The sequence below is a fragment of the Trichoderma aggressivum genome (assembly GCF_033847375.1).
Source record: "Trichoderma aggressivum f. europaeum strain CBS 100526 chromosome Unknown scaffold_027, whole genome shotgun sequence".
NCBI lineage: Eukaryota > Fungi > Ascomycota > Sordariomycetes > Hypocreales > Hypocreaceae > Trichoderma > Trichoderma aggressivum.
In genome coordinates this window covers 363,080-376,167 of record NW_026946393.1, presented here as the reverse complement: position 1 = coordinate 376,167, position 13,088 = coordinate 363,080, and the positions used below count along the sequence as shown (strand labels likewise).

The 13,088-nt window shown below is 52.0% G+C and overlaps 5 protein-coding genes across 5 annotated transcripts; 2 read left to right on the top strand and 3 right to left on the bottom strand.

Moving 5' to 3' along the window:
- Nucleotides 1-1,924: 1,924 nt before the first annotated feature.
- Nucleotides 1,925-4,002, top strand: Triagg1_6754 (uncharacterized protein; the record flags this gene model as incomplete). Its single annotated transcript, XM_062901413.1, has 6 exons — nt 1,925-2,011; nt 2,117-2,188; nt 2,348-2,445; nt 2,597-2,778; nt 2,859-3,490; nt 3,565-4,002. 6 exons carry the CDS (start codon nt 1,925-1,927, stop codon nt 4,000-4,002), a joined length of 1,509 nt encoding a protein of 502 aa, XP_062754370.1.
- A 627-nt stretch (nt 4,003-4,629) lies between these two features.
- Triagg1_6753 (uncharacterized protein) lies at nt 4,630-6,782 on the bottom strand (the record flags this gene model as incomplete). The annotated part of the gene is made up of 2 exons (XM_062901412.1): nt 4,630-6,418; nt 6,472-6,782. 2 exons carry the CDS (start codon nt 6,780-6,782, stop codon nt 4,630-4,632), a joined length of 2,100 nt encoding a protein of 699 aa, XP_062754369.1.
- Nucleotides 6,783-7,423: 641 nt separating this feature from the next.
- On the top strand, nt 7,424-8,994 carry Triagg1_6752 (uncharacterized protein; the record flags this gene model as incomplete). Its single annotated transcript, XM_062901411.1, has 3 exons — nt 7,424-7,451; nt 7,511-7,795; nt 7,859-8,994. 3 exons carry the CDS (start codon nt 7,424-7,426, stop codon nt 8,992-8,994), a joined length of 1,449 nt encoding a protein of 482 aa, XP_062754368.1.
- A 236-nt stretch (nt 8,995-9,230) lies between these two features.
- On the bottom strand, nt 9,231-10,366 carry Triagg1_6751 (uncharacterized protein; the record flags this gene model as incomplete). Its single annotated transcript, XM_062901410.1, has 2 exons — nt 9,231-10,171; nt 10,288-10,366. 2 exons carry the CDS (start codon nt 10,364-10,366, stop codon nt 9,231-9,233), a joined length of 1,020 nt encoding a protein of 339 aa, XP_062754367.1.
- A 1,176-nt stretch (nt 10,367-11,542) lies between these two features.
- On the bottom strand, nt 11,543-12,578 carry Triagg1_6750 (uncharacterized protein; the record flags this gene model as incomplete). Its single annotated transcript, XM_062901409.1, has 2 exons — nt 11,543-12,329; nt 12,391-12,578. The coding sequence occupies 2 exons, from the start codon at nt 12,576-12,578 to the stop codon at nt 11,543-11,545; spliced, it is 975 nt and encodes a 324-aa protein (XP_062754366.1).
- Nucleotides 12,579-13,088: the final 510 nt, after the last annotated feature.

Here is a 13,088-nt window from a genome sequence, read left to right as displayed (position 1 = left end):
CGTCCCCCCCCCCCCCCCCCCCCCCCCCCCCCCCCCCCCCCCCCCCCCCCCCCCCCCCCCCCCCCCCCCCCCCCCCCGCCTCGTTTCGACCTGGAGTCTGTGTTGGAAAACGTGTATTCGGGGGAGGGAGGAGCTGTGTTTTGATGCTGCAACGCCAAAAAAACCGTCTCGCCCGGTAGCCAATTATACGACACACCTGTATATCCAGTATTTTTTCTTTCCTCTTCCTCTTCCTGTTTCTTGTTCTTTTTCTCTCTCTTTCTTTTATTTTTGGGCTACGAGTGGGCGGAACGAGGGGTTGAAGGGGAGACACATTGTATACTTGGCCTGTCTCGGGGGTGAGAGTTGTTCGCTGTCCAAGGAGATGAGCCTGGGAGGGCGTCAATACTTCAATGTTGCTTGTGCTCCTCACTATACCTTGGTACTAGTAATACTACCTACTACTATACCTACCTTATCTATATCTACCTACCCACCTATCACGGTGTGTTACCTGAGCATCTAGTAATAGTATGGACTATGATTACTGTTACACCTATGGTATATGTCAATGGTATATATGTCAAGGAGGTTAATGGTGACCTCGAGATATCATAGACACAATGGTGAATCTGACGCGTGCATGCTACCTATCATGCATTGAGCACACGTATATCCATGTTTGTTGACAAGTGCAATGCATGCAGAGATTTTCCATGGGTCTGGTGCATGACATTACATTACCAATTGGCTGTAGAACGGACAAAGAGCCCCGGGAAAAAGAGAGAGAAAAGGAGCAAGGGTTAATGGAACGGAAAAGCTCAATGGTGCTGTTGATCGTGTGGCCTCGATGCTCCGAGATGGCGGAGAAAGGCGGTGGAATAGATTACACGTACAGGTAAAAAAGTCAGTGCGCCGTAATACCGAGTTGCATTCTGTAGCTTACTCGGTAATTGAGTTGAGTGTTTACCTACCTGTAATGTTTTACCCGCGCTCCCCTGTGCGGAGCCCGCTAGGGGTGCAGATGGTGACATCCATTGAATTGATTGAGTAGGTGAGTTGATGCTCCGGTTCCAGCGGTCTGGGCCGGTTTGCTGTCTGTTGATTGTCCGGGTGCTATGTTGGCGTATCGCTCCATCTCTTGTTGTCTCTGTCTCTCTATTTTTACAGGGGGGTGGTGGTTTGCTGGCCACTGAACTGAACTCGGCTCGGTTCGCTGACGTGGGGTTATTTATGTCTCTTGTCTGGCGGTTTATGATAGTTGAGATATTCCCCCCCTGCTTGCATATTTTTTTTTTAGGGTAGCACGTCTTATGTGGATGCATGGAGGCTTTTCGGGGTGACCTTTTGCTTGCGTGGTGGTGCTGCAGCCGAAGTCGCGAGGCTGGGGGGGTGCCCGAAACAGTTTCTGGTCGTTTGTCTCTTTTTTTCCCCTTCTTCTTCCTTTCTCTTCTTCATTCTCCCCCCATCTTTTAGCCTCTTTTGATCGTTGGATTTTGCATGGCTTGATTTCCCCTTTTATCTTTGCCCGGGAAAGTGGGGAATTGATTCTGGGAATTATTCCAGCTATACTACGGTACATGATTATTCTTGATGGGGAATTTCTTTTTTATTTCTTCGGTATTGCATTGAGATTGATGATCGATCGGCCTTTTCCGTCTTGGAAGTGTCCATTTGTCATTCTATAAGCGGCTGCTTTCTTATTCGTTGGCGGAAGCGGCATTAGCGAGCGTCACCTTGTGTCTTTGGGCGGAGGCCTCGGCGATATAGCGCAGTTTGATCCCATCACGACAATTGCCCGCCATCACCGTCTCGCACCGTTGAGAATCTATCCAGGGCTCGCTCGACATTTACGGCGAGGAGTCTGCAAAGGGGGGGCTTTTGGGGCGGCAATTGCACGGGTACGGTTTTTTTTGAAGGGAGTTGAAAAGCTGGGGGGCCCAAGATGGACGAGTACATGTTCAAGTTCTTTGTGGATGAGTGTCGCGTGGTAGAGGAGAAGACGAGCTATGTCGAGATTTTCAACTACAGTGTGAGTTGCCTGCGAGATCTATATTTGGCTGTTTCCGAGGGAGCATGACTTTTTTTCTTTTCTTTTCAAGATGATGAGGCGGTTAAGCTGATGCCGAGGATTTAGGATGCGTTTTACAATTCGGTGGAGGAGCATCCGCTGCCCATGTCGGAGTTTGAGAACTTTCTGAATCGAAGGGTGAGTGCGGTGACGGATGCCGTCTTTTCCTTTTCATCCGATTGAGAGGCAAGGGTGGAGATGCAGACGCAGATGAGATGAGATGAGACGAAGTTGAGATGGGATCAAGTTGAGGTGGAATGCGATGGGATGGAAGCGTTGGGCACTTGAGAGTCACAGTGTGAGGCTGACATGAAGCTTACGACCGACCAGGGCGCTTTTGAGCCGCCGCAGAAGATGCGCGAGGGCACCAAACTCTTGAGCGGCATTCGACTCATGTGAGTTTTCTTCTGCTCTTCTTCTTCTTGATGTCTGATTGATTTGTTTACTCGCTTTCCAATAATCGAGTTTCAACACCCCCCTGCAGTCATATGTCGACGCACTTTAACACTGGGACAAAACACAAGATGCTAACGTTTGCACATCCAGTATCCAAAAAGATGCTCAACATAAGGACACATTCATGCCGAGGATCATCTCCTTGCCAAAGGACAAGTACATGACCATGGCTAGGACGCTCAAACTACCCTTTCGCGCCATAGAGTCATCGTCCGTGGTTGGGCCCTTCTTTTGGTGCTCGTATGACCAGGACGATGAAGATCCGCATCTCCGTATGTGAAATATCCCAATGAACCATGATGCAATGATAAAAAGGCATTCGTCTATTTTCTTGTTCTAACTTTCAATACAGATATTGTACATCGCAAGTCGGATGTGCGCAAAAAGGGCAGAACCCGCGGCTGGGAAATGATCCTGTCCTACTCCTTCAGAACCGGCATCACCACGGGCTTCATCAAGGGCACGCCCAGCTCCGACATTGTTCAGGCGCTCAAACACCTGCGCGGGTGCTACAGCCAGGTCGGCCACCCGATGCTCCTCTCCACCATCATCCTCTCGCACGACCTCTCGCCCGCCAACGACGAGAAGCAGCGCGACGCCCGCGACTGGCTGCGCCGCCTGGAGAACGCGGTCAGCATGCGCGACGAGGTCGACACCGAGGAGCAGTACTTCCAGGACGGCATCCTGTCCGTCGACGGGCTGAACCGCGACTTGGTCGAGTGCCACAGCCACGTCATGTGGAAGCGGCCCCAGGCGTACTTCATGCTCGTCAGGGAGATGGAGCTGTGCATGGAGCGCTTCAAGGTCTCCTGGCTGGACTGGAAGAAGGACTTTTTGAGCGACGAGGAGATTGCGCATAGGAAGACGATTGATCAGCTGCATAGGAGCATTCTTGCGCGGCTGGAGTTTTACAAGGTCAAGCTCAAGGGGCTGGAGAATTATATCCACACTACGCTGGAGAGATTGAAAGTCCAGCGAGAAGCAGTAAGGTTTTTTTTTTTTGGTTCTTTGCTGGCATTCTTTTTTTTACTTTTCCTATATACTAATCATTCTACTAGCTGTACAACATCATTTCTCAGCGAGAGGCCCGGCTCAACCTCGAAATCGCCGGAGAGCAGCGCCGCATCGCCCACGCAAGCAAGCGCGACAGCACCGCCATGAAGACAATCTCCCTCATGGGCGCCCTCTTCCTCCCCGGCACGTACCTCGCCTCCGTCTTCAGCATGACCTTTTTCAACTTCCAGTCGGGCGCCGACCCCGTCATCTCCAACTGGCTCTGGGTCTACTTCATCATCACCATCCCCCTGACCGTCATCATCGTCGGCTTCTGGCTGTGGTACGACCGACGCAGGGAAGCTCGCTACGCCAAGGAGGACAAGGAGCTCGACGGCGATATCGAGCAGATGGAGGCGCATATCTTGAACTCTTTGCGTAAGAGGACCATGAGTAAAACGCATACTTGGAATAGTCGCAACAAAACGCTTAGTTCTCCGTAGAGCGGTGACGATGACGACGTTTCTTCTTCTTCTTCTTCTGCTTCTTCTTCTTTGACGCTTTTCTTCATGGAATGATGGAATGGTAACGATTTTGATCTTCTTTACGAATTTTACGAGAAATGGCGGGCATATATTTTGTTTGCTTGTTTTGGTTGTTTCGGCGTGGATATATACCCTCAGTTTCAGGGGCAGGTGGGCGAAAATACGGCGGCAGATTGTAAAAAGCTGTGGGTATGGCTTCATAGGTAGTTGGCAGAAACGTAATACGTAAATAGCATAGCAAGCAACGATACAAAATTGCAATAAACTTAATATATATATATATAAATATTATTGACACTGCCAAAAAGGTTTCTTATAACAAGAAAAAAAACACTCGAGGCGGTATTTGAACGCTGGAGAGAAAAAAGAACAAGGTAGATATCGATGAGATCTATGGTTCTAGGATATATAGAAAAAGAGATATATATACTCCACCAAAACCCTAGATATAGTAAGCACCACAACTCCATGACAATGCGGTAATAGGGCATGCCATTTTATACCCAAGATGGACCGACGGAATATTAGATGGGGGCCGAGAGAAGTTATGAAAAAAAAAAGAACAACAACAAGACGCTTTTGAAATCAAATGCGGATATGGCTATCGCCACTGCTTCCTCCGAACCATCTCCTTATATCGGTCCCGCTATCGTTGTTATTGCTCCCACTACCAGCGTTGGCTGGCTGATCATCGTTTCCTCCCATCCACTTGGGCTTCTTGATGCCCTGTCCGAGATCCGAAAACCACTGTGGCGTCTCGAAAGAATCGACAGTATTCTTCATACGATGTCCAATAATCGTAAAGATGTTGTCATCCTCGGGCGGTTCGTCGGTGAATCGGGACTGTGTTTGGCCGAGTCTACGGTTGTTGCTGACAGGGGATCGCAGTGGCGATCTCGATGGCGTGGCAGCCGAATCTTGGATGGCGGGAATGGAGAGAATGGGAGCTGCTCGACTCGAAGCCCCACTAGCTGCGGCGCCGCTGCGTCGTTGGGTTGCGCCCCCTAATTCTCTAGCGATGAGATCACGGCCTTCGCGCCAGTTGCCGGTGCCATATCCACTAGGGTTATCTTCCTCGTCCTCGATAATGTCCACGCCTGTGAATATCCGCTTGACCTTGCCGTACAGCCCGAAAGTGGCAGCCAGGACAGGCACCACGAGGGCAATGGGGAAGAGGTTGTCGAACCACTTTCCCAACGGCGTAACATCGACATACTGCCCAAGGAAGTTGTAGAAAATGGTCTTCTGATAGACTTCGGCGGACAAGAAGGTGAGGAAATTGTATGACAGCGGGACACTGAGCTTTGCCACTTGCCCTGCGAACCAGAATGCTGCTTCGTGTCCGGTGTTTCGCCTGACAAGAGCTCGTCCGCGCCATACCTTGATCCCGGTCATGGACGACAGAGCAGCGGCGCACATGTAGCAGATCCAAAAAGCCGAAATGGCCTGCCCCGCGAATCCAACCTGGGCCTTGTCGCCAACCCAGTGATGGACCACGCCGACACGAATAATGGACAGCTTAGGGAAGGGGAACTTGACAATTTCTGACCAGACAATGCAGGCAGACGCCAGAGCCAACAGCCCGCCAAGGGCCATTCGGGTATAAGGAAGGACGTAATAATAGCAAACGAATCGAGAATACGGCGTGAGTATCTTTACCCTGTCCCAGAATTCCGCGTGGGGGGAAACATCGCCAAAATCTAGTTTCTGGGAGGCGACCGAGTCCAGGATCGTTTGAAGGTTGGCAGCCTCTTGCACCAATCGATTCCACTCCCCAACATATTGCGATCGTGAATGCCGTGCTCGTATGAGTTTCCGTGTCAAGTCGGCCAAATACTTTTCGGTAATGACATGCGGGACTGCTTGGGCAGATGCCGTTGAGTCAAGAAGCCCTGATCGAGGCTGTGACTCGGGAATATTGGCAATCTCCTGGAGCTCTTCAATCCAATCCTGGAAGGCGGCGGCGCTTCCGGTTTTCCGACGGCCGAGCTCTGAAACCTGCTGCTCAACCTCCTCGACACCGGTGAGAGAGTCCTCCATCTTCTCATACACCCTAGGTGCTTGTATCTGTAAACGCCGTAGTCTGCCGCTAATACTTCCGCTTCGGAGGAGGTGTCGTGGTATGGCAACCAGTCCGTGGCCCATCAGGTAGATGGCAAGAATGAGACCCCAGCAGTAAGAAAGAGCCATGATGAGCGCTTTGAGAGCCTCAAAGGAGAACTCGTAGGAGGCGAATATATAAACCAGGCCGATGATGCCAGCTCCCAGGATCATGGCATAGAATTGCGCGTTGGCACGGAGAGAGTACATGAGCCTGTCATGGGGCTCCCGGTAGCCAGTGTCGGAGTATTCGGCAAGGATAGGGAGGATGAACCTGCGAGGGATGAGTTAGAAGCAGCGACAAGCATCTAGAGTCTCTCTCCTTACCATGTCAAGCAGAATGTCAGCCAGTATGTGATCCGCCACAGCACCAGGACCACGCGCTGAGGAAGCCAGATGCCCCGCGAAGCCACATCGTCGGTGATGGCGCTTGAAGCGAGATCTATCGGAACTAGGAGAACGAGAATCGACGGTAGCCACAGGGCGAAGAAGATGGGCACGGTGTAGAAGGCCGGCGTGGTTCGGAGAGGGAGATAGTGGCGCAAGATGAGGAGGACTGCCAGCGACACCAGCAGCAGGGCGAAGGACGAGAAGACAAAAGAGCCAACTGGCGTTGGACTGCTCGCGATTTCAGGCATGGCGAAGAGGGGGTTCAGGGGTGAACGCCATATGCGCTCTCGTATGACGGATCGGATGCTGCAAGACAAACACAAAGACGGCGATGCAGCTGCAGGGCGTTTCGACGCTGGAAGAGGCTTTGCTGCAAGGCACGTAAGACAAGGGACACGCCGCCGCCTTGGTTGGGTTTGGGTGGTTTTGTATGGACAAGTCCGGATTATGTCCACCCAAGTTACGAGATGCTTTGGATGGGTTTCGCGGACCCACCAGGAGACTTGACTTTGGCATGCGTGACGTAACAAAAGGCGGTACTCAAGTACCCAAGTACTTCTGTACCTGGTGCTTGCCAAGGTTGCTTTCAAGCCTTGGATATGAGGCACCAACGCAGCAGCAGATGCAGCAGCTTAATTGAATCGCGCTACAAGGATGCATGCAGACGCGCTCTGCTTTTTAGGGCCAAAGGCAAAGGTGCGAATTGCAGCTGACCAGCCTCGCTGCGACAAACACGGCCTGCCTGAATTCCCTTCTTTTCCTCTTGTTCTACTTGATTGGATGATTCGAGAGGCTCTCTATCTCTACAATCGGCATTTCTTCTGCGCGGTCCGGCGACGTAACTGTCTGTACCTTTGAAATCTAGCGCCTCTTCCGTTCCCCTTTGACCATGGCTGGTCTTCCCGACCCCGAAGAGTGTAAGGATCCTTCATCTTGCCCTCACCAACTCCTCTCTTTCTAAACTTGTGTGGAACAGGGCTTCAAGATGCCAACGAGGCGCTCAACATTAGCCTCGTGGCGCCGTCGAAATCGGGCCTCAAGACCATTGCGACCTTCAACCCCAAGTTCACGTATCCCATCTTTGGCGACAACGAGAAAATATCTGGCTACAAGGACCTGAAGATCCACCTGCGATATCGTGCCAATGATATGCGCCCGCATCTGCGGCTTGCGTACAGCAAAAAGTTCAAGCCCGTTGGCGAGCAGGAGGAACCCACCGATGTTGTGGAGATTCTGGAAGAGGGAGGCCATCTGCCAAAAGGTTTGCGCTGCTCGCACGTGGGGTTACTCTACCTTTAACCAGTACTTGCTAACATTTTTGTAGTTGCTTTCGTTAAGGGGTCAGACTTTGACAGCAGCTCGCAACAGCTTGGCGACAACTGGTCTCCTCCAGGAACGCTGCACGATACTTTCGAGGGTCCCGATGGCCAGTATGAGATTTGGAAAGGAAGTCTTGTCGACCCTGCTGTGAGACAGTTGAACAGCCGAATTCAAATCCTGAATCTCTTATTCATCGAAGGGGGCAGCTACATCGGCCACAATCCAGAGTTGGACTCGACAGAGTTGGATTTATCAGATGCCGATCGATGGACCTTCTTTTTCCTCTACCGCAAGCAAAAGTCCGTTGATGATGCGGAAAAGAGCTCGTACACCTTTGTGGGCTACGCCACAGTTTACCGCTTCTTTTATTTTCCACCACTACCAACGCCGCCAACCTCCCCAGCGGATACTTGGGAGCTACCCAGCGGTGACATGGACCTGACCCAGCTTCCGTGCAGGACGAGGCTCTCGCAGTTTGTCATTCTCCCACCATTCCAGGGCAAGGGAAGTGGCGCGCGCCTATACAACACCGTCTTCAAGTACTACCACGACCACCCGCAGACACACGAGTTCACAGTTGAGAATCCCAATGAAGCTTTTGACGACTTGCGAGATAACTGTGACCTGGCTTTCCTGCGAAGCATGCCCGAATTCAGAGAGCTTCGCCTTGATACTGCGGTGACTGTCCCTAAATCAGGGCCCCTGCCCCGGCTTATCGCTGGAGGAGACGACCTCGAGAAGATTCGGTTGCAGGCCAAGATTGCGCCCCGACAGTTTTCTCGGGTTCTAGAAATGCATTTGATGTCTCAGCTCCCAAAATCAGTTCGTCCAACCATGGCGCTGGACGACTATGTTGGGTCTCCTACAACTGCAGACAAGCATAAAGAAAAGCTGTGGCAGCTTATTGTCAAACAGCGACTATACCGCCATAACAAAGAAGTTCTCTCTCAAATAGATGTTGCCGAGAGGATCGATAAACTGTCAGAAACGCTAGGAAGCGTTGAATTAGAGTATGCTAGGATATTGGCAGCCCATGAGCGTGCCATGAAGCATTCGGCCTCATCTAATGGAAAGCGGAAACCCACGGAGACCTTGGCCGAGGCAACATCCAGCAAGAAGGCCAGAGTGGAGGACGCGTGAAAGGGGAGAACTGCGGCATATCGAGACTGAGCTTGATGCTAGTGGACGGCTGACAAGGTGAATTAATAGCAGGCGTTGGGGGGGAAAACTTGATACGATGCTTTAGGAGAAAAACAATGACTCTATGTATTCTATTGTATAACTGGGCAACCCGAGCAAGCAAGACATGCTAAATGCTCCCTCTTCATTAAAACAATCATTAAATGGGAAAACCTGTACCTCCTCAGACCAAATACCTACTCATCGTAGTGTTGATGAACGTCATCCTTGGGGGCAGCCTGGATGTTCTTACCCAGCTGGCTGGCAACCAAGCTGGCCTCCCGCACGGCCTTGGAAATGGTTCCACGCACACGCTCCTCTTCCAGTACGAGAACGCCGCTGACGGTGCAGCCTCCAGGAGTGCACACCTTCTCGCGGAGAAGAGCAGGGTGCTCTCCGCTCTGAATAAGACCAGTCGTTCCTCGCATGGTCTGAGTCGCCATCCTGGTTGCTTCGGCGCGGGGGAGGCCCATGGCGACGGCTCCCTCGATGGCGGCCTCGAGGAACAGAGAGTAAAACGCAGGCCCGGAGCCGCAGAGGGCCGTCGAGGCGTTCATGTAGCGGGCGGGCAAGTAGACGACGTCGCCGACGCGCTTGAAGATCCAGGTGACCAGCAGCTCCGTCTCCAGGGGCAGGGGGGGTTCGGTGGCGCTGATGACGGTCATGGACTCTCGGATGAGGGCGGCCGTGTTGCACATGGCCCGCACGATTCGGCAGCGGCCGTCCTCCTCGGGGTCCTTGGACGGGACGGCGCCGTGCAGGGCGATTTCCAGCTGCTCGACGGTGATGCCGGCGCAGACGCTGATGAGGAGCTTGCCGTGCAGGGCCTTTGCCATGCCGGGGGCGCCCAGGATCTCCTTGACCATGAAGGGCTTGCAGGTCAGCAGGATGACCTGGGACTGCTGGACGGCGGCGAGGTTGTCCTTGCGGACGACCTTGAGGATGGACGAGTGCTCCCACAGCGCGCTCTTGACCTTTTTCGCCGTCTCCGGGGTCCGCACGCAGGCGATGAAGCGAGATGGCAGAGAGCGCGGGAACTCCTCTGAGGGCGTGGAGGCGCCAGACTGCAGCGGCTTGGGGCCCTGCATCTCGACCAGGGAGGTGAGGATGCCGTTGAGGATGGCAATTCCCATGGTGCCTACAAAGAGAAAAAGCATCTCGTATGAGCCCCAGGAAAATATGGTCAAAAACGAAACGCCTCGAAGCGGATGATGCCGAGGCTTCAATTTTTTCATTTTATTTTTCATGACTTACCGCAGCCCAAGACCGCCATGGTCAGGTCCTGAGGCGGCTGGGGCGTGCTGTGATGCGTGAGAGCCAGCATGTTGGACATTTTGTCGGCTTGGTCTTGGTCTTGGTCTTGATCTTTCAGGAGTGAGAGTTGAGGTTTACTAGCACTAGCGGTGACAGGTGGCCGAAAGAAAAAGAGCAACGAAAAGAAGGGCCGCGAGAGAAGAGAAAGAGTCCTGGTCACCCAAGTCGTTGCCAGGCTGGCAGGTTTTTATTTTTTATGAAAAAGAGAAAACAGGGAGATGAGAGAAATAAAAGAATCGGTCAAGTTGGGGGGATTTTTATTTCACATCTCAAGTTGGTCCAAGTTTAAATACAAAAGACGACGAGTGAGAGCCCATTCCGAAAAATAAGTGCCATTTTGGCCCCCCCCCCCCCCTTTTTAAAACGGTTGGTCTCCGTAACGTAACGATTGCTGCCCAGCGGGATCGTCAGAATGGGACAAATAGGAAGTAAAAGAAAAAAAAAGGGAACAAGGATCTTGGTAAGTGTGTGTGTGTGTGTGAAGACGGCGGCCTACGGAAGGGAAGCCATTGGGCTCCTGGATTTGGCTGACCGACTTAGTTGAGCTGAATGGGAGGGGAGGGCATCCATGAATTAATGGCTCAGCCGACGATGCGTTTCATCGCTTGAAGGCTCACGCCTGAGCTTTTTGCCCCGGACTTTTTCGCCCTCGCCGCTGAGACGGGCGATGATTGACGGGCACTACTGTACTGTACTAATTTTGATACTATGGACAACCTATAATACTGATCGATCATGGAGTTGATACTATTGTTATTATTACAAGGCACAAGAAAATGAGTGTATGCCATTTTTTCGAGAATTTATTCCACGACTTTTACTTCGAGCACGGACTGACACTGCCCATTATGGGCGCCACATGTGGCTAGTACTGTGCACCTACTGTAAGCCAGAGGTAGACCAGGATGAAGTTGCTGTGTTGTGCTAGAGGATATCACAAGCATTTGAAATAATGGTCTTATTTGCTTTGTTCACCTCTATTTGTCTCTAAATTTTGAGCCAAGCAGGCCTCCTTTATTGTGCGAGGCAAAATCCCGACACTAAGTTACTTGATTACGAGTTTAGTTTAGAACTTCGGGCGAAAGTACCTACCTACCCATAGGGCTATTGGTAGTGATTATTATATGATGGATATATACGAGGTTTGTCAACGCCAGGCTTCAGGTCAGCTAAATTACCTTCAAACAAGTCTTTATCAAACAATGTTGTCGCCTGTTTCAGTGGAAGCTTTCTTCTGCTCCTCCAAGCTACCCGCTGATCCCCTTTCATCACTCTCCGGCCCTCTCCATCTTCTCATCATCTCAGAATCTCTCGCCTTCTGTAGTTCGTCTCTCACCATATCAATGAGCTCATGGGGGCGTTTCCCGGAGTAGCACATGTAGATTACCGCTACACCTGACACCACGAGCCCAAGGCAGATACCCTTGAATATCCAGGACACCAGAATGCCGAAAAGTCCCCCGAGGGCTCCGAAGACGGCGGCGAGGATGATTGAGAATGGAGCGAGTGCCCGGATGATCGCAGCACGGAGAGGGTACGTGTTGGATGGCGATGAAGAACGCGGCTGTGGTGAGAAGCCGGCTCTGATTGTCGAGGTGTGGTTCCCCTTCATCGTCAGAGACAAAAGCGCATCCTCTCCGTGCTCTCGATCATTAAGCAATATATCAAACTTTTGCACATCTCCCGCTTCCTGTGTCGACCATACCAGTCTTAGTGGAACAGTCGCATGCTCTTGGTGGATCTGCCAGAAGAGCAAGAGCGCGTCTGCTTCTGCGAACCATGGCAGGTTGGCGCCATCCGTGTCACCCGCTCGTGCGGTCGCAGATACTTCTTCCGTGTGTCCGTTGTCCTCAGCCGATGCATGGCGAAATATGTCTATGGGCTTTTCCAGCCCCGAGACGGCAAGGGTGCGGCTGGAGATGTTGAGATGATAGCCAAGCGCAAACCCCTGTCGGGAACCATCGGACACCTGTGCGGATTTCCTGTAAGGATGACAAGGTTAACCTTTTTGGTCTTTATTCGTTTTGATTCACATGTGCTTACCAGTATACTCGACGCAGTATCTTGCCGCCGAGGAGGGTCTTGGTTGCGTAGTCGGCGCCGTTGTTGATGTCTTGTTCACCGGAAGGGAAGGGGAGAAGCGCCCATAGTAGGGCCAGAAGCAACCAAGCACTGAGGATTGACAAAAACAGCCGCCAGACAATACGGCACAGTTTCCAGGGGCCCATCATCGTGTGTGAAAGGGCTATACCATCGGCTTGGTGGTGAGGTCGTAGAACTCGCAGATAGGATGATTGAAGCCGGGAGGTGTAGCATTATATCATCAGCCAGCTTATCAAGCATCTCGTATCAGGTTTATTTCTGGCCGAGATAAATTGGCGGCGCTGGTTACTTTCCGGGTGCGCAAACATGATTAGTCGCACTATGCACAGCCACACCTCATCTTGAACATCATTTCACTTGTATGCAAAGTATGGAGCACTTTAGGCTCGCGTGTGTTTGAGCTCAGGGGCTTCCCGGCATGGCTGAACCGTTGGAAACGCCAGTCCCAGCTGCGACTTCGGGCTTATGGCCTAGATCGGGGGCCATGCAGCGTCCCGGCTCTTTGCCGTGGGTTGCATGGCATGGCACGGGCAAATTAATAGCTCCAGTCCAGTCCAGTCCAGTCCGGTCCGGTCCAGTCCAGCCCAATCGAATAATCATAGCCCAACACAATATCATGGAGTGTCAAAGTGTCACAG